Genomic DNA, 27,781 nt, shown 5'->3' on the forward strand with positions numbered 1-27,781 from the left:
ATAAAATTTTGACACTAAATTCTATAGAAATAAAATTTTGAGAAACAATTCCACAGAAATAAAATTTTGAGAAAATTTTTTATAGAAATAATATTTTGAAAAAAATTTCTATAGAAATACAATTTTGACAAAATGTTCTATAAAAATAAAATGTTGAACAAATTTTCTACAGGAATAAAGTTTACCACACATTGTTAAAGATCAAGCCTTGCCGGCTTCTAATTTCCTTCTCTAGAGCCACCAAAATGTAAAAATTATTACAAATTGTGTTGAGTGAAAATGTCCTACATTGTGGCCCTACGTCCATATAAGACGCTAAATATTAGAAAAACCCTACATATAGGGAATTTCCCCTACTTCAAGCAACACTGGCTGTGTTGATATTGCGCCTACGGAGTTAGTATGCCACTAATATTGAGCCCATTATTAAAGAAGAGAAAATCGTTAAATTAGTGTGGGTAATAAATACAAATTTGTAAAAATCGAGCAATATATATATATATATAAGTACGATCGGCTAGTACATCAAAATTTGAAATTTGAGTAACATTGGTTAATAAATAAGAGTACTATGGCCAAATTTGGGAAAATCGAGCGATGCATATACACCCAGAGAAGGATTATGATCACCTCAACCATGTTTCAAGAGCAAAATGTTATTTTTGAATGGTGACCATGTAACATGTTTGTCGCAACCATGTTATTTTCTCGGAGATTATGTGTCTGATTTCGGCAAGCATATTATTTTTGGCGAGAAAATAACATTTTTGCCATAAACATGTTACATGGTCACCATCCAAAAATAACATTTTGCTCTTGAAATATGGTTGAGGTGATCATATTCCTTCTCTGCGTGTATATGGAAGCTATATCTAAATCTGAACCAATTTGCATAATATTTTGCGGGTTTGATTAATACCACAAAAGGTTACCTTGTGCAAGATTTGAGTAAGATCAGTTAAGAAATGAGGCCTGTATAGTCAAACATAAGGTTATTAGGGGCGAATTTTTCAAAATCGGGCGATACATATATGGGAGCTATATCTACATTTGAACCGATTTCGATGAAATTTTGCACATATAGTTAGTACTATAGAGGACTGGATCTAGCCAACTTTTAGTAAGATCGGTTAATAAATAAGGGTTCTATGCCCAAATGTGGGAAAATAGGGCTATACATATATATGGGAGCTATATCTAAATCTGAACCGATTTCGATGATTTTTTGCACATATAGTTAGTGCTATAGAAGACTACATTTAGGCGAAATTGGGTAAGATCGGTTGATAAATAAGGGTTTTATGGCCAAATTTAGAAAAATCGGGCGGTACATATATATGGGAGCTATAGCTACATCTGAACCCATTTCGATGATTTTTTGCACATATAGTTAGTGCTATAGAAGATTATATTTAGCCAACTTTGAGTAAGATCGGATGATAAATAAAGGTTTTGTGTTCAAATTAGGGAAAATCGGGCGATACATATATATGAGAGCTATATCTAACTCTGAACCGATGTGGATGAAATTTTGCACACTTGTAGAACGATGGAAAAGATTACCACTTGCCAAATTTGGTGACGATCCGTTTGAAAAAACGCGCAACGTGACCCCATTTGTCGAAATCGGGCGATACATATACATGGGAGCTATATCTAAATTTGATCCGATTTCTTCCAAATTCATAGCGTTCGTCCTTGTGCCCAAAAAACTCCCTGTACCAAATTTCATCCAAATCGGTTAATAATTGCGACCGGAATCCTGTGAACAACAAATACATGGACAGACGGACGGACGGACACCAAGCGCTAGATCGACTCAGGGGGTGATTCTGAGTCTATCGGTATATATTTTATGGGGTCTAAAATCAATATTTTTGGTAGGCACATTTTTTGGCCGATCAAACTTATTATACCCTGACCACTATGTGGTTTAGGGTATAAAAACGATGTTAAGAAGTTTTAAGATACCACAACCCAAGTAATTCGATTGTGGATGACAGTCCTTAGTACAAGTTTCCATAGTTAATGGTGGAGGGTACATAAGATTCGGCCTGGCCGAACTTACGGCTGTATACACTTGTTTTTCTATAGAAAATGTTCTCAACAGTTAGGTTAGGTTAGGTGGCAGCCCGATGTATCAGGCTCATTTAGACTATTCAGTCCATTGTGATACCACATTGTTGAACTTCTCTCTTATCACTGAGTGCTGCCCGATTCCATGTTAAGCTCAATGACAAGGGACCTCCTTTTTATAGCCGAGTCCGAACGGCGTTCCACATTGCAGTCAAACCCCTTAGAGAAGCTTTGAAACCCTTAGAAATGTCACCAGCATTATTGAGGTGGGATAATCCACCGCTGAAAAACTTTTTGGTGTTCGGTCGAAGCAGGAATCGAACCCACGACCTTGTGTATGCAAGGCGGGCATAGGAATCATTACACCACGGTGGCTCCCTTCTCAACAGTTTATTTCTATAGAAACTTTTCTCAAAATTTTATTTCTATAGAAAATGTTGTCAAAATTTTATTTCTATAGAAAGTTTTCAAAATTTTAGTTCTGTATAAAATTTTGTCAAAATTTAATTTCTATAGAAAATTTTTTCAAAATTTATTTCCTATAGAACATTTTTTCAAAATTTTATTTCAATGGAAAGTTTTCCCAACATTTTATTTCTATAGAAAATGTACTCAAAATTTTATTTATATAGAAAATGTTGTCTAAATTTTATTTCTATAGAAAATTATGCCAACATTTTATTTCTATAGAAGATATTCTCAAAATTTTATTTCTATAGAAACTTGTCAAAATTTTATTTCTGTAGAAAAAGTTCTCAAAATTTTATTTCTGTAGAAAATTTTTTTCAAAATTTTATGTATATAGAAAACTCCAAAAATCTTATTTCTATAGAAAATTTTCTCAACGTTTTATTTCTCTAGAAAATGTTCTCAACAGTTTATTTTTATAGAAACTTTTCTCAAAATTTAATTTCTATAGAAAATGTTGTCAAAATTTTATTTATATACAAAAATTGTGTCAAAATTTTATTTCTTTAGAAAATTTTCTCAAAACTTTATATATAGAAAATTTTCTCAACTTTTTATTTTCATGGAAAATTTTCTAAAAATTTTATTTCTATAGAGAATTTGCTCAGCATTTTATTTATAGAAAATTTATAGAAAATGTTCTTAACAGTTTATTTCTGTAGAAATTTCTCTCAAAATTTTGTGTCTATAGAAAATGTTGTCAAAATTTTATTTCTATAGAAAATTGTGTCAAAATTTTATTTCTATAGAAAATTTTCTCAAAATGTTATGTATATAGAAAATTTTTTCAATACTTTATATCTGTAGAAAATTTTGTCAACATTTTACTTCAATGGAAATAATTTTCTATAGATATAAAATTTTGAGAAAAATTTCTATAGAAATAAACTGTTGAGAATGTATAGCAATATACTGTTGAGAAAATTGTCTATAGAAATAAAATTTTGACAAAATTTCTATAGGAATACAATTTTGAGAAATGTTTGTTTCTATAGAAGATATTTCAACTTTTTATTTCTAGGGGAAGTTTTCTCCACATTTTATTTCTATAGAAAATTTTGTAAAAATTGTATGTCCAAAGAAAATTTTTTTAAAATATTATTTCTTTAGAAACATTTCTAAAAATTTTATATAGAAATTTTGTCAAAATTTTATTTCTATAGATAATTTTCTCAACAGTCTATTGCTATAGAAAATTTTCTCAACAGTTTGTTTCTATAAAAATTTTTCGCAAAATTTTATATCTATAGCAAATTTTGTCAAAACTTTATTTCTAGGAAATTTTTTTCTCAAAAATTGAATTCTATAGAAGATTTTGTCAAATTTTTTTTGTCAATAGAAATTTTTTTCAAAATTTTATATCTATAGAAAATTTTCACAAAAAAAAATTTGTAAAAATTTTATTTCTATAGAAAATTTTCTCTAAATTTGTTTTCTATAGAAAATTTTCAAAACATTTGATGTCTATAAAAATTTGTAAAGTACACCTTACGAATATTTTTCAATATCGCAAAATAGAATCTGCTGTCAAATTTCCATTGGACTGAACTGAAATCATGTACATACATGCTGTATGGGTAATTTAAATTTGGACCCATTGTATGTATAAGTGATATTAATTTTTATTGAAGCATATACGTTACTCATACCAATAGTGGACCTAATTTACATAGTACATAGCCGTGACAGTCAGGGTGTAAATACCCGAATTTAATTGGAAATATGTATCACGAAGAGAAAAAATTTTCAAAATTTTATATCTATAGAAAATTTTGTCAAAATTTTATTTCTATGGAAAATGTTCTCAAAATTTGATTTCTATGGAAGATTTTGTCAAATTTTTACTTTTATAGAAAATTTTCTCAACATTTTATTTCTAGGGAAATTTTTTTCTCTAAACTTTCTATACAAATAAAATTTTGACAAAAATTCTATAGAAATAAAATTTTGACAAAATTTTCTATAAAAATAAAATTTTGACAAAATTTTCTATAGAAATAAAATTTTGATAAAATTTTCTATAGAAATAACATTTTGCCAAAATTTTCTATAGAAATAAAATTTTGACAAAATTTCCTATAGAAATAAAATTTTGACAACATTTTTTATAGAAATAAAATATTGACGAAATTTTCTATAGAAATAAAATTTTGATAAAATCTTCTATAGAAATAAAATTTTGATAAAATCTTCTATAGAAATAAAATTTTGACAAAATTTTCTATAGAAATAAAAATATTCTTAAAATTTTATTTCTATGGAAAATTTTGTAAAAATATTATATCTATAGAAAATTTTTTCAACATTTTATTTCTAGGGAAATTTTTCTCAAAACTTTCTATAGAAATACAAGTTTGACAGAATTTTCTATAGAAATACAATTCTGACCAAATTTTCTATAGAAATAAAATTTTGACGAAATTTTCTATAGAAATAAAATAGAAAATTTCTATAGAAATAAAATTTTGACAAAATGTTCTATAGAAATAAAATTTTGACAAAATGTCCTATAGATATAAAACTTTGATAAAATCTTCTATAGAAATAAAATTTTAACAAAATTTTCTATAGAAATAAAATTTTGACAAAATTTTCGATAGAAATAAAAATGTTCTCAAAATTTTAATTCTATGGAATATTTTGTCAAATTTTTATTTTTATAGAAAATTTTCTCAACATTTTATTTCTAGGGAAATTTTTTCTCAAAACTTTCTACAGAAATATAATTTTGACAAAATTTTCTATAGAAGTAAAATTTTGATAAATTTTTTAATAGAAATAAAGTTTTGACAAAGTTTTCTATGGAAATAAAATTTTGACAAAATTTTCTTCAGAAATGAAATTTTGACAACATTCTATAGAAATTAAATTTTGACAAAATTTTCCCTAGAAAACTTTGATAACATTTTCTATAGATATAAAATTTTGATAAAATTTTCTATAGAAATAAAATTTTGACAAAATTTTCGATAGAAATAAAAATGTTCTCAAAATTTTAATTCTATGGAAGATTTTGTCAAATTTTTGTTTTTATAGAAAATTTTCTCAACATTTTATTTCTAGGGAAATTTTTTCTCAAAACTTTCTATAGAAATACAATTTTGACAACATTTTCTATAGAAGTAAAATTTTCACAAAATTTTTAATAGAAATAAAGTTTTGATAAAGTTTTCTATGGAAATAAAATTTTGACAAAATTTTCTTCAGAAATGAAATTATGACAACATTTTCTATAGAAATAAAATTTTAACAAAATTTCCTATAGAAATAAGATTTTGACAAAATTTTCTATAGAAATAAAATATTGACAAAATTTTCTATAGAAATAAAAATGTTCTCAAAATTTTAATTCTATGGAAGATTTTGTCAAATTTTTAATTTCATAGAAAATTTTCTCAACATTTTATTTCTAGGGAATTTTTTTTCTCAAAACTTTCTATAGAAATACAATTTTGACAAAATTTTCTATAGAAGTAAAATTTTGATAAAAGTTTTAATAGAAATAAAGTTTTGATAAAGTTTTCTATGGAAATAAAATTTTGACAAAATTTTCTTCAGAAATGAAATTTTGACAACATTCTATAGAAATTAAATTTTGACAAAATTTTCTTCAGAAATGAAATTTTGACAACATTTTCTATAGAAATAAAATTTTTACAAAATTTTCCATAAAAATTAAATTTTGACAAAATTTCTATAGAAATAAAACTGTTCTCAAAATTTTAATTCTATGGAAGATTTTGTAAAATTTTTATTTTATTAGAAAATTTTCTCAACATTTTATTTCTAGGGAAATTTTTTCTCAAAACTTTCTATAGAAATACAATTTTGACAAAATTTTCTATAGAAATACAATTCTGACCAAATTTTCTACAGAAATAAAATTTTGACAAAATTTGCTATAGAAATAAAATTTTGACAAAATTTTCTATAGAAATAGAATATTTACAAAATTTTCCATAAAAATTAAATTTTGACAAAATTTTCTATAGAAATAAAATTTTGAAAAAATTTTCTATAGAAATAAAATTTTGACAAATTTTTCTATAAAAACAAAATTTTGACAAATTTTTCTATAGAAATTAAATTTTGACACAATTTTCTATGGAGATATAATTTTGATTTTGATAAAATAGTGTACGATCGTTTACTGCGAATGACACATTTTGTAACACTTTTGAATATTCTCAACGATAACGCCTATATCCTGATCATAATCCACAGAAATGACCTTGCCTTAGTTTCACATTTCAATTTATATGACAAAATTACTCTCAATTAACACTATGAGTTTCTTTATCTTTCTCTCTCTCTTATGTCTTCGATCTCTGAGAGAAATATTCTCTATTACACTCACCTTTAATAATCGTATTTCTCTTAATGCTATTTTTCTTATGGCTGGATCATCTTCAGATTCCACAAAACGTTTAACTGCTACCAATTGACCTGTTTCGCGATCACGACATTTATACACAACACCATAGGAACCCTCACCCAAACGACTGAGTTTTTCATAACGATCCATTTTGCTGCTACCTTGAGGTCTGTAAAAGATTAAGGAAACACAGAGAATATGAGAACAAAATATGTGCATATAGAAAATAATAAAATTTTGTAGACTAAATATAATTATACTTAAATTTATGTATATGTTTTATTAACAAATTTATCCATTCAAGGAATATGATTTGGCCTACCTTAAACTCAAACATTGACCTCTGATCAAATTGGCACGTTTCATTGTTTTTAATAATTGGCATTGGCCAAAAGATGGCGTTGACGACAATGTTGGTGATAATGACAAAAATGATTATGGCGATGAGTGTAGTAGAGTTAATTGTTAAGATGGCAACATAGGCAGTGACAACGTAGACGACATCAATTCGTTATGGCATTAATGAAAGAGAATGAGAACAAATATTTACAAATGATGATGTTGATGGTGTTGTTGTAGTTGTAGTTGTGATTTTATCTGTTGATGCTCATGTATGGTAGGGTTTCTCTATGTTACGAAGTTGCTGATAATGTTTGTTTCGGTTTACAGTATTGAATGTAGGGTGGGTGCTATTATTTACAAATGCATATGGGTACGGCAATGTTTTAAGATTTTAGTTTTTTTTTTCAATTTTATTTATTTATATGAAATTATTTTATCTATTATACATTTTTTTATAATTTAGGGTTTTATATACAAAAAAATAGAAAGAAAGAAGAATATGTAGAAAATTATGTACATATTAGAAAGTAGTTTCATATATGATTTATTGTAAGTGCAAAATAATGAAAACTTAGGACAAAATTGTAAAGGTGGCAACAATAACAGGAAATGTTCCTAGATAGAATATAAACAAATTTTAAAAGTAATGAAAAAGAGTAAAAAAAACAATGGAATTTGTTCCACTAATATTCCAGACTAAATTTAAAGCTAGATAGCTCCCAACAAAATGTCTTTATTTTGCGAAGCCATATCATTGGCTCGGAATCCAAATCTCCAAATCTTTAAGAAAAGTTTAAATGATATCGGGATCGACATATCCGTCCCATATCTTAGTTCTACTTTTTTAATTGATATATTCGTTGTATAATAATCGGCTTCCTTACTAACAATTTTCAAGGCAACAAATCAATATACTGAAGTATTATGTATGGTGTTAAACACTGGTGTGATATCTAATATACTAACACCTTCCTACTATTGTCTAAATAGAACTACTATCAACCGGCATACATTTGTAATGAAATTTATAAATAAAAAAAACTTGTGCCACCTTCTTCCTTCGGCAAAGAATAGAGTATACGATGGTGGTGAGTATTAAAATTAAGGGTCATCAATATTACCATGGTGATAGGCAATGTAGTAAGTTAGCCATCGGTCAATTTTAGGGGTTGCACGTTTTCATGTTTCATAGTGTGGTGTACTAATGGGAAATTTATTGAGACCTCTACACTAAAATGAAAGTATACATAATATGATTGAAGCGTATGGAGATAGGGTGAATAGGGTCGAAGCTCTTTATATATCAGAGCTATAGAGTACAAAAACATTTTATAAAAAATTTTTATAAAAATTTTCTCTACATTTTATTTCAATAAAAATTTATCAAAATTTTATTTAATAAAAATTTGTCAAAATTTTATTTCAATAGAAAATTTTTGTTAAAATTTTATTTCAATGGAAAATTTTGTCCAATTTGTTGTTAAAATTTTATTTCAATAGAAAAGTTTGTTAAAATTTTATTTCAATAGAAAAGTTTGTTAAAATTTTATTTCTATAGAAAATTTTGTCAATGTTGTTAATTTTTTTCTATAGAAATTTTTGTCAATATTTATTTCAATGGAAAATGTTGTCCAAATTGTATGTCTATCGAAAACTTCGTCAAATGTTTCTTTCTATAGGAAATTTTGTCAAAATTTTATTTCTATTGAAATTCTTGCAACATTTTATTTCTAGAGAAAAGTTTGTCAAAATTATATTTGTAGAGAAAATCTGGTAATAATTTTATTTCTATGAAATTTTTGTCGAATTTTTATGCCTATAGAAAATTTTGTCAAAATTCATACAAATATAGAAAATGTTTTTAAAATTTTATTTCAATTGAAAAGTTTGTTAAAATTTTATTTCTATAGAAAATTTTATCAATTTTTTTTTTAAATATAAAATTTTGTTAACCTTTTATTTCTAGAGACAATTTTCTCACAATTGTATTTCTATAGAAAATTTCGTCAATATTTTATTTTTATAGAAAATTTTCCAAAAATTTTATTTCTAAATAAAATTTTGTAAAAATTTTATTTCTATAGACAATGTTGTCAAACTTTTACTTCTATAGAATTTTTTGTGTAACATTTCTCTCGTTAGAAACTTTTGTAAAAATGTTTATTCTATAAAAATTTTGTCAACAATAGCTATAAAAATGTTGTCAAAATTTTAGTTCTGTAGATATTTTTGTCAAAATTTAATTCCTATAGAAAAGTTTGTTTCAATAGAAAATTTTGTGGAAATTTTATTTGTAGAGAAAATTTCGTATAAATATAAAATGTTGTCAACATTTTATTTCTAAAGAAAATTTTCTTAAATTTGTATTTCTATAGAATATTTTGCCAAAATGTTGTTACAATAAAAAATGTTCTCAAAATTTTATTTCTATTGAAATTTTTGTACAAATTTTATTTCTAGAGAAAATTTTGTCAACATTTTTTTCTTGAGAAAATTTTGTTAAAATTTTAATTTTATAGAATTTTTTGTCAAAATTTTCTTTCTTTAAAAAATTTGGTTAAGATTTTTATTCTATAAAAATTTTATCAAAATTTTTATTTCTATAGAAAATTTTTTCAATGTTGTTAAATTTTTATACCCTTCACCACTACTGTGGTACAGGGTATAATAAGTTTGTGCATTTGTATGTAACGCCAAGAAGGAAAAGTCTGAGACCCATCGTTTAGTATACCGATCGTCTTAGAATTAAATTCTGAGTCGATTTAGCGATGTCCCTCTGTCTGTCTGTCTGTCTGTCTGTCTGTCTGTCTGTCCGTCTGTCTGTCTGTCTGTTGATGTATTTTTGTGTGCAAAGTACAGCTCGCAGTTTTAGTCCGATTGTCCTAAAATTTGGTATAGGGTCCTGCTTCGGCTCAAAGACGATGCCTATTGATTTTGGAAAAAATCGGTTCAGATTTAGATATAGCTGCCATATATATTTTTCACCGATCTGGTCATAATTGGCGTGTATATCAACCGATCTTCCTCAAATTCCGTACATCCGAATATTTTATGAGTCTTGAAAAACTTGCAAAATATCAGCCAAATCGGTTCAGATTTAGATATAGCGTGCCAAATTTGGTTGAAATCGGTTCAGATTTAGATATAGCTCCCATATATAGCTTTCGCCCGATTTACACTCAAATGACCAGAGAGGCCAATTTTTTGCTCCGATTTAGTTGAAATTTTGCACAGGGAGTATAATTAGCATTGTCGCTATGCGTGCCAACTTTGGTTGAAATCGGTTCAGATTTAGATATAGCTCCCATATATAGCTTTCGCCCGATTTACACTCATATGACCACAGAGGCCAATTTTTTGCTCCGATTTAGTTGAAATTTTGCACAGGGAGTAGAATTAGCATTGTAGCTATGCGTGCCAAATTTGGTTGAAATCGGTTCAGATTTAGATATATCTCCCATATATAGCTTTCGCCCGATTTACACTCATATGACCGTAGAGGCCAATTTTTAACTCCGATTTAGTTGAAATTTTACACAGGGAGTAGAATTAGCATTGTAGCTATACGTGTCAAATTTGGTTGAAATCGGTTCAGATTTAGATATTGCTCCCATATATATGTTTTTCTGATTTCGACAAAAATGGTCAAAATACCAACATTTTCCTTGTAAAATCGCCACTGCTTAGTCGAAAAGTTGTAAAAATGACTCTAATTTTCCTAAACTTCTAGTGCATATATATGGCGCGATAAATCATAAATAAACTTTTGCGAAGTTTTCTTAAAATTGCTCCAGATTTAAATGTTTCCCATATTTATACCCTTCACCACTACTGTGGTACAGGGTATAATAAGTTTGTGCATTTGTATGTAAGGCCAAGAAGGAAAAGTCTGAGACCCATCGTTTAGTATACCGATCGTCTTAGAATTAAATTCTGAGTCGATTTAGCGATGTCCGTCTGTCTGTCTGTCCGTCTGTCTGTCTGTCTGTTGATGTATTTTTGTGTGCAAAGTACAGCTCGCAGTTTTAGTCCGATTGTCCTAAAATTTGGTATAGGGTCCTGCTTCGGCTCAAAGACGATCCCTATTGATTTTGGAAAAAATCGGTTCAGATTTAGATATAGCTGCCATATATATTTTTCACCGATCTGGTCATAATTGGCGTGTATATCAACCGATCTTCCTCAAATTCCGTACATCCGAATATTTTATGAGTCTTGAAAAACTTGCAAAATATCAGCCAAATCGGTTCAGATTTAGATATAGCTCCCATATATAGCTTTCGCCCGATTTACACTCATTTGCCCACAGAGGCCAATTTTTTGCTCCGATTTAGTTGAAATTTTGCACAGGGAGTGGAATTAGCATTGTAGCTATGCGTGCCAAATTTGGTTGAAATCGGTTCAGATTTAGATATAGCTCCCATATATAGCTTTCGCCCGATTTACACTCAAATGACCAGAGAGGCCAATTTTTTGCTCCGATTTAGTTGAAATTTTGCACAGGGAGTATAATTAGCATTGTCGCTATGCGTGCCAACTTTGGTTGAAATCGGTTCAGATTTAGATATAGCTCCCATATATAGCTTTCGCCCGATTTACACTCATATGACCACAGAGGCCAATTTTTTGCTCCGATTTAGTTGAAATTTTGCACAGGGAGTAGAATTAGCATTGTAGCTATGCGTGCCAAATTTGGTTGAAATCGGTTCAGATTTAGATATATCTCCCATATATAGCTTTCGCCCGATTTACACTCATATGACCGTAGAGGCCAATTTTTAACTCCGATTTAGTTGAAATTTTACACAGGGAGTAGAATTAGCATTGTAGCTATGCGTGTCAAATTTGGTTGAAATCGGGTCAGATTTAGATATAGCTTCCATATATATGTTTTTCTGATTTCGACAAAAATGGTCAAAATACCAACATTTTCCTTGTAAAATCGCCACTGCTTAGTCGAAAAGTTGTAAAAATGACTCTAATTTTCCTAAACTTCTAGTGCATATATATGGCGCGATAAATCATAAATAAACTTTTGCGAAGTTTTCTTAAAATTGCTCCAGATTTAAATGTTTCCCATATTTTTTTACTAACATTGTGTTCCACCCTAGTGCATTAGCCGACTTAAATTTTGAGTCTATAGATTTTGTAGAAGTCTATCAAATTCTGTCCAGATCGAGTGATATTTAAATGTATGTATTTGGGACAAACCTTTACACATTTGATGGATGTGATATGGTATAGAAAATTTAGATCTACAAAGTGGTGCAGGGTATGATATAGTCGGCCCCGCCCGACTTTAGACTTTCCTTACTTGTTTTTTCTATAGAAATGTTTGTCCATATTTTATTTCTAGAGATTTTTTTTAAATTTTATTTCTAGATATTTTTTTTTTAATTTTATTACTATAGATATTTTTGTCAAAATTTCCTTTCCGTAGACAATTTTTTCAAAATTTTATTTCTATAGAAAATTTTGTAAATTTTGTTTTTTCAATATAATATTTTATTAACATTTTATTTCTAGAGACAATTTTCTCAAAATTGTATTTCTATAGAAAATTTTGTCAATATTTTATTACAATCGAAAATGTTGTCAATATTTTATTTTTGGAGAAAATTTTGACAACATTTTATTTCTATAGAAAATTTTGTATAAATTTTACTTCTATAGAATTTTTTGTCACACAATTCTCTGTTTAGAAACTTTTGTCAAAATGTTTATTCTATAAAAATTTTCATAATATTGTATTTCTCTAGAATATTTTGCCAAAATATTATTACAATAAAAAATGTTCTCAAATATTATTTCTATTGAAAATTTTGTACAAATTTTATTTCTAGAGAAAATTTTGTCAAAATTTTATTTCTGGAGAAAATTTTGTTAAATTTTTTCTTTTTAGAGAAAATCTTGTTAACATTTTATTTCTATGAAACTTTTGTCAAAATTCATACAAATATAGAAAATGTTTTTAAAATTTTATTTCATAGAAAATTTTGTCAAAATTTTATTCCTATGGACATTGTTGTTAAAATTTTTTTCTATAGAAATATTTGTCAATATTTTTTTTAATTTCATTTCTAGGGATTTTTTTTAAATTTTATTTCCATAGAAATTTTTGGCAAAATTTTATTTCTATAGATATTTTTGTCAAAATTTCCTTTCTGTAGACAATTTTGTCAACATTTTATTTCTATAGAAAAATTTTTCTTTTTTTTTCAATATAACATTTTGTTAAAATTTTATTTCTAGAGACAATTTTCTCACAATTGTATTTATATTGAAAATTTTGTCAATATTTTATTATAATAAAAAATGTTGTCGATATTTTATCTCTACACAAAATTTCGCAAAAATTGTATTTCTAAATAAAATTTTGTAAAAATTTTATTTCTTTAGACAATGTTGTCAAAATTTTACTTCTATAGAATTTTTTGTCCAAAATTTCTCTCTTTAGAAACTTTTATCAAAATGTTTATTCTATAAAAATTTTTTCAACATTTTATATCTATAAAACTTTTGTCAAAATTTTAGTTCTGTAGATTTTTCTTGAGAAACTTTTGTTAAAATTTTATTTTTAGAGAAAATCTTGTTAACATTTTATTTCTATGAAACTTTTGTTAAATTTTTGTGTTTATAGAAAATTTTTTCAACATTTTCATTTCTATAGAAAAGTTTGTAAAACAATTTTTTTCTTGAGACAATTTTGTCAAAATTTTATTTCCAAAATTTTTTTAAAAATTTTATTTCTACAGAAAATTTTTGTGAACATTTTATTTCAATATAGGTCGAAAACGTAGCACCTTTATTTCCTGTTTATTTTTATAATTCATTATGACTGTAAATATATAAATAAATAATAGAAATTTTTGTCGAGATTTTATTTCTATAGAAATTTTGTCAAATTTTTTTTTTTATTTATTTAAATTTTGTAATTCGAAGCCTCAGGTGGCCAATTTAACATAAATTACAATAAGACTACAAAAACAAATTTTTTTAAATTTTATTCCTATGGAAATGTTTGTCAAAATATAGAAAATGATATCAAAATTGTATTTTATTAGAAAATTTTGACAAATTTTTATTTCTATAGAAAATGTTGTCAAAATTTTGTTTTTATAGAATTTTTTATCAAAATTTTCTCTCATTACAAAAGAGAAGAAAATTTCATCCGATCCGGCTGAAATTTGGTACAGGGTGTTAGTATATGGTCTCTAACAACCATGCAAAAATTGGTCCACATCGGTCCATAATTATATATAGCCCCCATATAAACCGATCCCCCGATTTGGCTTGCGGAGCCTCTAATTGAAGCAAATTTCATCCGATCCGGCTGAAATTTGGTACATGGGGTTAGTATATGGTCTGTAATGATCATGCAAAAATTGGTCCAAATCGGTGCATAATTATATATAGCCCCCATATAAACCGATCCCCCGATTTGGCTTTCGGAGCCTCTAAGAGAGGCAAATTTCATCCGATCCGGCTGAAATTTGGTACATTGTATTAGTATATGGTCTTTAACAAGCATGCAAAAATTGGTCCATATCGGTCCATAATTATATATAGCCCCCATAGAAACCGATCCCCAGACTTGGCTTGCGGAGCCTCTAAGAGAAGCCAATTTCATCCTATCCGGCTGAAATTTGGTACATGTTGTTAGTATAAGGTCTGTAATGACCATGCAAAAATTGGTCCAAATCGGTGCATAATTATATATAGCTCCATATAAACCGATCGCCAGATTTGACCTCTGGAGCCCCTTGGAAGACCAAAATTCATCGGATTCGGTTTAAATTTGGTACGTGATGTTAGTATATGGTATTTAACAACCATGCATGGATTGGTTCATATCAGTCCATAATTATATATAGCCCCCATATAAACCGATCCCCAGATTTGACCTCCGGTGCCTTGTGGAGAAGCAAAATTCATCCCATCTGGTTGAAATTTGGTACGTGGTGGTAGTATATGATATTTAACAACCATGCCAAAAGTGGTCCATATCAGTCCATAATCATATATAGCCCCCATATAAACCGATCCCAAGATTTGGTTTTGGAGCCTCTTCTAGGAGCAAATTTCATCAGAGTCAGTTGAAATTTGGTACATTGTGCTAGTATATGACCGTTAACAACCATGCCTAAATAGGTCCATATCGGTCTATAGTTATATATAGCCCTAAGATAAATCGATCCCCAATCACACAAAAATTGGTCCATATCAAGTTCATAATTGTATATAGCCCCCATAAAAGCGACCCCCATATTTCAATTCTGGCTCCCTACGTACCGTACAAAAGTCCATATCGATTCCTAATTATTTGTAGGCTTACATACCTTTTTGTCTAATATATACCACGTGTGGACTAACTCACAATTTAGAAAACGATTTAAGATACCACAATTCGATTGTGTAGAAGTTTCTACGCAATCCATGGTGGAGGGTACACAAGATTCGGCCTGGCCGAACTTACGGCCGTTTATACTTGTTTTTTATTACTATACACTGAAAAAAATATTATCGTAAGGACAAAGATTTCATGTCTTTAAAATACGAATACAAATTTTGCTTAGCATAGAAGACGCATTTCTCTTAAAGAAAGTTATTTTCCTTGTCCAAAAGTCGATAAGCTTTTCAATGAAGTCGTATTGTCCTTATAATTAAGTGATTTGACTTAAAAATGGGTATCTTAACATGAAAGAAAAAATGTATAGGCTAAGGTCATTTTGACTTTAATAATTCAGAAAAATTCTTTAAATTTAATGAAATTGTCTTTAAATTTGTTGTCTTTTTGCATCTTGACTACAAAGCAAAAAATCGTTCAAATATAGGACATGTTTTTCAAAACTTTATTTTAAAGAAGTTTTTTACTTCAAACATAGCATAATTTCTACTGAAAGTCGAGTCCTAATTCGGAAAACAAAGTGTCCGTTAACTCGTTTTTAAAGGACTTTGATAGCATATGAAGAAAAAAAGCTGAGAAAGAGAAAAATTAAAATTTTCTTCCTAGAAGCAAGTACACAACACCTAAATTTAAAAGAGAATTGTGTCTTAAAAGTATCCTTACTTGTATTCTCCGCTTCTTTGGCTCGGAATCAATACCAAATTTTTTAAAGTAAAGACAAAATCTTTGGAACCGAGTATGCTTTTTTTTCAGTGTAGTGAAAGTGAAACACCTCTTGGTTGGAGTGGAATGTTCTACCAAATCTGCCAAAACATGAAAAATTCTACCAAACAGTAAAAATATACTGTTTTTTTTGGTAGAATTCTACCAACTGTGGCAACCGTTTCAAGATTAAAATTCTTGAGAGGAAAGTAAGGTGCTATTCTAATGAGTAAGGTGACCTTCTGTTTGACCATTTTTAATAAACGAATATGATCTTAAATAATCGTTTTGTCACCCTTAACCCTTCTCTCTATCCAAATACCATATCGAATAACTGACAGGGGAGATGGCCCCCAAGACATAAAAAAGAAAAGCACCCGTAATAACTCGGTCAAGGGAGAAATTCCTGTACCCGTCCAAGAATTAATAGATAAGGTACCGAGTTTTTGTTGCATACATAAAAACCGTCCAAGAGAAAACAGGTAACTTTTTATGTTCACCAGTCTACATGACTCGCATGGCGAAATTAAGAAACGGCAGTTGCTTGTGGTCCAATTCGACCGATAGTAAATTAATGTTTTTACCCCCTTATTCGTATATTAATTTTTAATTGCCACATACGGACCTATTACAGGAAGCTCTACATAATTTCCAAAAAAATCACATTCTACAAAATCTTCGTAAGAATTTGTGCGGGACTGGTTCATGTGGACCTGTTCAAGGGATAATCCAACTACACGATGTGCTGTAATGGTTAGCAAAGGATCGTAGATCGTAAACGACGTTATAAAAACCGGTTATTTGGACACTCTAATTTCTAATGGATTAAAAGCTCAAGACCTACACATATTGTGTCACTAAGATTCCCTTATTTAAGACTTGTTTCACCATATTTAGGGAAATTAAAAATCACCTCTAATTTGTTTTAGCAAATTTTCACATTCCATTTCCTTAGACCCCAAGGAATTTAGTAGCTATGGGGTATACTAACACCAAATTAAAATATTTTTCAGTTGGGATTTAGTGTAACCGAAATGAATTTTTTTCTATACATTTGTTTTAATAAAAACCTGAAAGGAAATCACTTCTAGGAATATTTCATGTCAATTTTATTTTTCATACATAGTTTTTATATTATATTTGTAACACTATAAAGACCTTTTTCTTTTGTTCAGGATTTTATTGCTATAGGAGTAATGCAATATTTATTGGCATTTTCAGTCCATGCATTTGGATATTTACAAAACACTTGTTATTTTATTTCTCAAAATATTTTGTGTCCATATAGTTTTTTCTGAATTTCACTATCAATATCCTTTCAGGTGTCCTTTCTGGCACAGTTTGATGTCACCATTTAAACTCGAAGGAGTTAACATTTACAATGACGTCTTAACCAATACGTTTCTCAAATACATCGTTCACTCACTCTCATCCACTCAATTGATTGATTTACTTTTAATTTGACATTACAATAAAATAAACAACAACAACGATAGCAATAACAAAACCGAGGAGAAAAACGGGCAATAAATGTTTTCCCCCAATCCGTCAATATAAAATGTCAATTCCACCAATAGCAACAAACACGTAACGATGAGTCTTTATGTTGTCTTCCTTTTTTCTTTTTTTTCCTGTTTGTCCAAACAACAACGAGGACAATAAATTTTGTATCCTTCACAATCCTTCGATCAATATTGAAAAATAAAAATTCAAAAGACGGACTAGTTGTTGGTGGTCTAGCGTGTACAAATGCAACGAAATGATTGGTAACCCCATTGCTTTTGGTTGTAGTTGTTGCAAGTCCTTTCTAGAGTCCTTTGGGGGTTATCCTTTGTACTAGCGGTCGGTCAAAGCAAATGACAGAATCTAACGAAATGGGACAGAAAAAAAAGGAAAACTAGTTTTCATTTGAAATGGAGAAATGTTGTGAAGTTCGTAGTTATAGAATGACATTCATTTTAGGGATGCCAGTATGAGAGAATCCTAAAACAAAGGGGGATAGGAAAAAATACCAAATAAAGGATAAGTTTGAAAAGATATAGAGGGATTCTATTTGAGGTAAATAAAAATTTTCTACAGAAATAAAACTTTGAGAAAATTTTCTATAGGAATAAAATTTTGACACAATTTTCTATAGAAATAAAATTTTAAGAAAATTTATTATAGAAATAAAATTTTAACAAAATTTTCTATAGAAATAAAATTTTCAAAAAATTTTCTATAGACATAAAATTTGGACAAAATTTTCTATAGCAATAAAATTTTTCTATAGAAATAAAATTTTCTATAGACATAAAATTTTGACAAAATTTTCTACAGCAATAACATTTTTCTATAGAAATAAAATTTTCAGAAAATTTTCTATAGAAATAAAATTTTGACAAAATTTTCAATAGAATTAAAATTTTGACAACATTGTCTATAGAAATAAAATTTTCAGAAAATTTTCTATAAAAATAAAATTTTGACAACATTTTCTATAGAAATACAATTTTGACAAAATTTTCTATAGATTTAAAATTTTGACAAAATTTTCTATAGAAATAAAATTTTGAAAAAATTTTCTATACAAATAAAATTTTGACCAAATATTCTATAAAAATAAAATATTGACAAAATTTTCCATAGAAAAAAAATTTAGACAAAATTTTCTATAGAAATACAATTTTGATAAAATTTTCTATAGGAATAAAATTTTGAGAAAATTTTCTATAGATAGTTCGTTAGATAGTTTTTTGGTAAAATTATCTCCAAGTTTGGGTGGATTATTTCTGGCTCGAGTGAAATAAAATTTGACAAGATTGTATATAGAAATAAAATGTTAACAAAATTTTTACAAAATTATCTATAGAAACAAAATTTTGACAAAATTGTCTACAGAAATAAAATTGTGACAAAATTTTCTATAGAAATAAAATTTTGTCAAAATTATCTATAGAAACAAAATGTTGACAAAATTTTCTATAGAAATAAAATTTGGCCAAAATTTTCTACAGAAATTAAATTTTAAGAACATTTTCTATAGAAATAAAATTTTTACAAAATTTTCTATAGAAATAAAACTTTGACAAAATTGTCTGTAAAAATAAAACTTTGACAAAATTGTCTATAGAAATAAAATTTCGACAAAATTTTGTATGGAAATAAAATTTTGACAAAAATTTATATAGAAATAAAATTTTGACAAAAATTTATATAGAAATAAAATTTTGCAAAATTTTTCTATAGAATTAAAATTTTGACAAAATTTTCTATAGAAATAAAATTTTGACAAAAATGTCTGTAGGAATAAAATTGTGACAAAATTGTCTATAGAAATAAAATTTTGACAGAATTTTCTATAAAAATAAAATTTTGACAAAATTGTCTATAGAAATAAAATGTTGACAACATTTCTATAGAAATAAAAATTTGACAACATTTAAATTTCGACAACATTTTCTATAGAAATAAAATTGTGATAAAATTTTCTACGGAAATAAAATTTTCAGAAAAATTTCTATAGAAATAAAATTTCGACAAAATTCTGTATAGAAATAAAATTTTGACAAAATTTTCTATAGAAATAAAATTTTCAGAAAATTTTCTATAGAAGTAAAATTTTGACAACATTTTCTATAGAAATAAAATTTTGACAAAATTTTGTATGGAATAAAATTTTGACAAAAATTTCTATAGAAATAAAATTTTGCAAAATTTTTCTATAGAATTAAAATTTTGACAAAATTTTCCATAGAAATAAAATTTTGACAAAATTGTCTATAGAAATAAATTTTTGACAAAATTATTTATAGAATTAAAATTTTGACAAAATTTTCTATAGAAATAAAATTTTGACAAAATTTTCTGTAGAAATAACAGTTTGACAAAATTTTCTATAGAAATAAAATTTGACCAAATATTCTATAAAAATGAAATATTGATAAAATTTTCTATAGGAATAAAATTTTGAGAAAATTTTCTATAGATAGTTCGTTAGATAGTTTTTTTGTAAACTTATCTCCAAGTTTGGGTGGATTATTTCTGGCTCGAGTGAAATAAAATTTGACAAGATTGTATATAGAAATAAAATGTTAACAAAATTTTCTCTAAAAATAAAATTTTGATAAAGTTTTCTATAAAAATACAATTTTGTTAAAATTTTACACAGAAATAAAATTTTTACAAAATTATCTATAGAAACAAAATTTTCTGTAGGAATAAGATTGTAAAAAAATTTTCTATAAAAATACATTGTTGCCAAAATTTTCTATAGAAATAAAATTTTAAGAAAATTTTCTATAGAAATAACATTTTAAGAAAATTTTCGATAGAAATAAAATTTTGACAAAAATTTGTATAGAAATAAAGTTTTGACAAAATTTTCTATAGAATTAAACTGAGAAATAAAATTGTGACAAAATTTATTATAAAAATAAAATTTTAACAAAATTTTCTATAGAAATAAAATTTTCTATAGAAATAAAATTTTGACAAAATTTTCTATAGAAATAAAATTTTGACAAAATTATCTATAGAAATAAAATTTTGACAAAATTTTCTATAGAAATAAACTTTTGACAAAATTTTCTATAGAAATAAAATTTTGACAAAGTTATCGATAGAAATAAAATTTTGACAAAATTTTCTATGGAAATAAAATTTTAAGATTATTTTCTATAGAAATAAAATTTTAAGAACATTTTCTATACAAATAAAATTTTAAGAAAATTTTCTATAGAAATAAAATTTTGACAAAATTTTCTATAGAAATAAAATTTTGACAAAATTGTCCATAGAAATAAAATTTTAAGAACATTTTCTATAGAAATACAATTTTGATAAAATTTTCTATGGAAATAAAATTTTGACAAAATGTTCTATAGAAATAAAATTTTGGCAAAATTTTCTATAAGAATAAAATTTTAAGAACATTTTCTATAGAAATAAAATTTTAAGAAAATTTTCTATAGAAATAAAATGTAGACAAAATTTTCTATAGAAATAAATTTTGTAGACAAAATTTTCTATAGAAATAAAATTTTGATAAAACAAACAAATCGACAAAATTTTCTATAGAAATAAAATTTTTGACAAAATTTTCAATAGAAATAAAATTTTGACAAAAATGTCTATAGAAATAAAATTTTGACACAATTTTCTATAGAAATAAAATTTTCTATTGAAACAAAATTTTGCCAAGTAAGATTTGTTTGTTAGATAGTTTTTTGGTAAAATGTTCTCCAAATTTTTGGTAGCTTATTTTTAGCTTGTGTGGAAAATGTTCTACCTTTTATTGCGATTCATACTTTAGAAATTCCCAGCAGTAAAGCTTCTGGGAATCCTATAGAGTTTTTCTCTCGCACTGGCATCCCTACATTGTTTACATAGCAAACGGTGTGCGTTTTTTTCTTTTCATGTCGCGTTTCAACCCCTCCAGGATCAAAGGTGATGGGAATTCATTTGAAGGAGGGGAAATGACAATACACAAGAATGTAGACAGGGCCATATTGTCATAGCAATCAAATTTACCTCAACATAAGACCGCGTCGTCACAAAGCGACCAGCATATGTACAACAGGCGAATACACTGAATATTCTGTTGTAAAATCCATAACAACTTAATTAACAAAATTTTCTTGGGAAAGTATGCATGCATTCAGTTAGTGGATTATTAACATGCTTTGTTAAATTCCTATGCATTAAAATGGAAAATTTTGGATATTAAATAGAAAATGTTGTCACATGTGTTTGTAATTAATTAGTTTTATGATATTTTCCAAGGGAGAATGAAGACCATCCATTGATTGGTTCTCAGATTGAGAGATAAATCTATAGGGAGGCTTATATGTAATACAACAAGGTAATGTGCTATATTTTTAAGTTTTTTTCGGGAATAACAAAATTTTAAAATCAGTTTACATTTATTCGAATTGATTTGAATTATGGTCGTCAAACATTCGGCAAAGCTATCACACGCTGCACGAAATTGGCGCATCCCTGATGAAGCGCCATCTTGAGATTATCGACACTTTGGTATTTTTTAGTTCCAAAATGCCAGTCCAACGTTTTGTGACCAGGAGATTTCGGTGGCCATTGTGCGGTAGAAATTAAGTAAGGAAACTCGCTTTTAAATCATATTTGGTTAACATGTACTGACAGCGGTGAATCTGAGTCCTGTTGGAATGTCCGTGGTCGAAGTGTTTATATGCCCAGAACTTCAAAACTGTCTTTAGGACCACAACATAAACAGGTCTCGTGACCAAACAAAAAACTAAAATTTTAGCAATTTTTTTGGAAATCAACCGCAATATTGAAATTAGAAATAAAGGAAAAAATATTAATCTTAAGTTTTTTAATCGATAGCCGAAACTATAAAACATATAATTAAAAAAAAAATTGACAAAATTTTCAAAAAAAAAATAAAATTTTGACAAAATTTCCTATAGAAATAAAATTTTTACAAAATTTTATATAGAAATAATATTTTGGGAAAAAAATGTATTGAAATAAAATTTTGACAAAATATTTTATATAAGTAAAATTTTGAAATAATTTGACAAAATTTTCTATAAAATTTTGTACAAAAATAAAATTTTGACAAAATTTTCAATAGAAATAAAATTATCAAAAGAAATATAATTTTTGACAAAATTTTCTACAGAAATAAAATTTTGACAAAATTTCCTATAGAAATAAAATTTTTACAAAATTTTCTATAGAAATAAAATTTTGAGAAAAAATTGTATTGAAATAAAATTTTGACAAAATATTCTATAGAAGTAATATTTTGGCAAAATATTCTATAGAAGTAAAATTTTGGAATAATTTTCTAAAAAAGTTAACAAAATTTTCTATAGAAAAAAAATTTACAAAATTTTCTATTGAAATAAAATGTTGACAAAATTTTCTATAGAAATAAAATTTTGACAAAATTTTTTATAGAAATAAAATTTTGATAAAATTTTCTATAGAAATAAAATTTTGACAAAATTTTTGGTATAAATAAAATTTTGACAACATTTTCAATAGAAATAAAATTTTGGCAAAATTTTCTATACAAATAAAATGTTGACAAAATTTTTTATATTAATAAAATTTGTACACAATTTTATAAAGAAATAAGATTTTGACAAAATGCTCTATGGAAATAAAATTTAGACAAAATTTTCTACAGAAATAAAATTTTGACAAAATTTTTATAGAAATAAAATTTGTACAAAATGTTCTATGGAAATAAAATTTTTACAAAATGTTCTATGGAAATAAAATTTTTACAAAATTTTCTATAGAAATAAAATTTTGAGAACAAATTGTATTGAAATAAAATTTTGACAATATATTCTATAGAAGTAAAATTTTGGAATAATTTGCTATAAAGGTAACAAAATTTTCTATAGAAATCAAATATTGACACAATTTTTTATAGAAATAAAATTTGGAAAAATTTTCTATGGAAATAAAATTTTTACAAAATTTTCTAAAGAAATAAAATTTTGACAGAATTTGTTATATTCATAAAATTGTGACAACATTTTCTATAGAAATAAAATTTTGACATAATTTTCTAGAGAAATCAAATATTGACACAATTTTCTATAGAAATTAAATTTGGTAAAATTTTCTATGGAAATAAAATTTTTACAAAATTTTCTAAAGAAATAAAATTTTGACAGAATTTTTTATATTCATAAAATTGTGACAACATTTTCTGTAGAAATAAAATTTTGAGAAAATTTTCTATAGAAATAAAATTTTGACAAAATTTTCTATAGAAATAAAATTTTGACAGAATTTTTTATATTCATAAAATTGTGACAACATTTTCTGTAGAAATAAAATTTTGACATAATTTTCTATAGAAATAAAATTTTGAGAAAATTTTCTATAGAAATAAAATTTTGACAAAATTTTCTATAGAAATAATATTTTGACAAATTTTTCTATAGAAATCAAATTTTGACAAAAGTTTCTATAGAAATAAAATTTGGCAAAATTTTCTATAGAAATAAAATTTTGACAAATTTTCTATAAAAATAAAATTTGGCAAAATATTCTATAGAAATAAAATTTTGAGAAAATTTTTTATAGAAATAAAATGTTGACAAAATTTTCTATAGAAATAAAATTTTGAAAAAAATTCTATAGAAATAAAATTTTGACAAAATTTTCTATAGAAATACAATTTTGAAAAATTTTTCTATAGAAATAAAATTTTGACAAAATTTTCTATAGAAATAAAATTTTGAAAAATTTTTCTATAGAAATAAAATTTTGACAAAAGTTTCTATAGAAATAAAATTTTGACAAATTTTTCTATCGAAATAAAATTTGGCAAAATTTTCTATGGAAATAAAATTTTTACAAAATTTTCTAAAGAAATAAAATTTTGACAACATTTTCTACAGAAATAAAATTTTCAGAAAATTTTGTATAGAAATAAAATTTTGACAAAATTTTGTATAGAAATAAAATTTTGACAAAAATTTCTATAGAAATAAAATTTTAAGAAAATTTTGTATAGAAATAAAATTTTGACAAAATTTTCTATAGAAGTAAAATTTTGACAAAATTTTTTATAGAAATAAAATTTTGACAAAATTTTCTATAGAAATAAAAGTGTGACAAAATTTTCTATAAAAATTTAAATATAAAATTTTGACAATTTTTTTATAGAAATAAAATTTTGACAAAAGTTTCTATAGAAATACAATTTTGACAAATTTTTCTATAGAAATCAAATATTGACACAATTTTCTATAGAAATAAAATTTGGCAAAATTTTCTATGGAAATAAAATTTTTACAAAATTTTCTATAGAAATAAAATTTTGACAACATTTTCTACAGAAATAAAATTTTCCGAAAATTTTCTATAGAAGTAAAATTTTGACAAAATTTTGTATAGAAATAAAATTTTGACAAAAATTTCTATAGAAATAAAATTTTCAGAAAATTTTGTATAGAAATAAAATTTTGACAAAATTTTCTATACAAGTAAAATTTTGACAAAATTTTTTATAGAAATAAAATTTTGACAAAATTTTCTATAGAAATAAAATTGTGACAAAATTTTCTATATAAATAAAATTTTGACAATTTTTTTTATAGAAATAAAATTTTGACATAAGTTTCTATAGAAATACAATTTTGACAAATTTTTCTATAGAAATCAAATATTGACACAATTTTCTATAGAAATAAAATTTGGCAAAATTTTCTATGGAAATAAAATTTTTACAAAATTTTCTATAGAAATAAAATTTTGACAACATTTTCTACAGAAATAAAATTTTCAGAAAATTTTCTATAGAAGTAAAATTTTGACAAAATTTTGTATAGAAATAAAATTTTGACAAAAATTTCTATAGAAATAAAATTTTCAGAAAATTTTGTATAGAAATCAAATTTTGACAAAATTTTCTATACAAGTAAAATTTTGACAAAATTTTTTATAGAAATAAAATTTTGACAAAATTTTCTATAGAAATAAAATTGTGACAAAATTTTCTATATAAATAAAATTTTGACAATTTTTTTTATAGAAATAAAATTTTGACATAAGTTTCTATAGAAATACAATTTTGACAAATTTTTCTATAGAAATCTAATATTGACACAATTTTCTAAAGAAAAAAAATTTTGACAGAATTTTTTATATTCATAAAATTGTGACAACATTTTCTATAGAAATAAAATTTTGCCAAAATTTTCTATAAAAATAAAATTGTGACAACATTTTCTATAGAAATAAAATTTTGACAAAATTTTCTATAGAATAAAATTTTGACAAATTTTTCTATAGAAATGAAATTTTGACAAAAATTTCTATAGAAATAAAATTTTGACAAAATTTTCTATAGAAATACAATTTTGACAACATTTTCTTTAGAAATAAAATTTTAACAAAATTTTCTATAGAAATAAAACGTTGACAAAATTTTTAGAGAAATAAAATTTTGACAAAACTTTCAATAGAAATAAAATTTCGACAAACTTTTCTACATAAATAACATTTTGACAAAATTTTCAATAGAAATAAAATTTTGACAAAATTTTCTATAGATATAAAATTTTGACAAAATTTTCGATGGTTAAATTGTAAGGGCCGATGTTGAATGTTAACCACACCTAAATGCCAAGTTTTTTTCCAAACTTTATTTGACATTTCTCTATTTCAATTTGAACCATGGACGTCGTGAATGGGCAGAATGGTTCCAAGAAATGGCAACAGTGGATGATCAATTTTCGAAGAAAATCATTTTCAGTGATGAGGCACATTTTCACCTCAGTGGATTCGTCAATAAACAGAATTGCCGCATTTGGGCGAATGCGAATCCAAGAGTGATTGTCGAAAAACCAATGCACCCACAAAGAGTGACTGTGTGGTGCGGTTTATGGGCTGACGGCATCATCGGGCCGTATTTTTTCCAAAATGAGGCCGGTCAGGCAGTTACTGTGAATGGTGTTCGCTATCGTGAGATGATAACGAACTTTTTATGGCCCGAATTTGAAAATATGGTTGTGGACGATATATGGTTTCAGCAGGACGGTGCCACTTTCCACACAGCTAATGAAACAATGGCTCTTTTGCGCAACAAATTCAATGGCCGTGTTATCTCACGTAATGGCGATGTCAATTGACCGCCAAGATCATGTGATTGGACACCGTTGGACTCTTTTCTTTGGGGTTATTTGAAAGAAAAGGTGTTCGTCGATAAGCCAGCAACAATTCAAGAGCTAAAGGATGAGATAATTCGGCACATTAACGACATAGAACCTCCATTATGCCTCAGCGTCATCGAAAATTTGGACCATCGGATGAAGGTGTGCCACCGAGGTCGAGGCGTCCATTTGGCCGATATTTTGTTCCATACATAATTGAATAATACCAATATATCATAATAAAATAAAATTACAATAATTTCCTAAATAGTTTGTGTTTTATTCAAAATCAACATCGGCCCTTGAAATTTTAACCACCCTTTAAATAAAATTTTGACAACATTTTCAATAGAAATAAAATTTTGACAAAATTTTCTATACAAATAAAATTTTGACAATTTTTTTTTATAGAAATAACATTTTGACAAAATTTTCTATGGAAATAAAATTTAGACAAAATTTTCCATAAACATAAAATTTTAACAAAAATATGATCAACAACTTCAGCATATTTTTTTTTTAATTTAGAAGACATTTGGTAAAAATTTCTTAAATTTTTGGTAGATTATATTTGGCATCCGTGGTAGACTCTCGTCCAGCTTTTTGCCTTATTTCCTTGTTTTTTTTTTGTTCTCCTAATGCGTACACAAGGAACCAGTCTAATATACACATTTCTAGTAAATTCTAATATTTTCACTCGAATATCAATTAAATTAAGCTTTACTACTAGCAATTAAGCTTTGTTATTTCTCGTGCTCTCTCTCGCTC

General features: G+C 25.9%; 1 protein-coding gene across 5 annotated transcripts in view; it reads right to left on the bottom strand.

Annotated features, from left to right (window-relative positions):
* The window catches only part of LOC142223573 (cyclin-dependent kinase-like 1), a 112,128-nt gene that overhangs the window by 19,045 nt on the left and 65,302 nt on the right, over positions 1-27,781 (bottom strand). For 3 of the 5 annotated variants that reach the window (XM_075293462.1, XM_075293463.1, XM_075293464.1), the window contains exon 2: positions 6,902-7,088. In XM_075293462.1, coding sequence (XP_075149577.1) covers positions 6,902-7,088 — 187 coding nt within the window. Of the gene's footprint in view, positions 1-6,901; positions 7,089-7,241; positions 7,263-17,528; positions 18,159-27,781 lie in introns of those variants that run through there. The other 2 variants (XM_075293461.1, XM_075293465.1) reach the window with 2 other exon arrangements.

Source organism: Haematobia irritans, chromosome 2, assembly GCF_050003625.1.
Source record: "Haematobia irritans isolate KBUSLIRL chromosome 2, ASM5000362v1, whole genome shotgun sequence".
NCBI lineage: Eukaryota > Metazoa > Arthropoda > Insecta > Diptera > Muscidae > Haematobia > Haematobia irritans.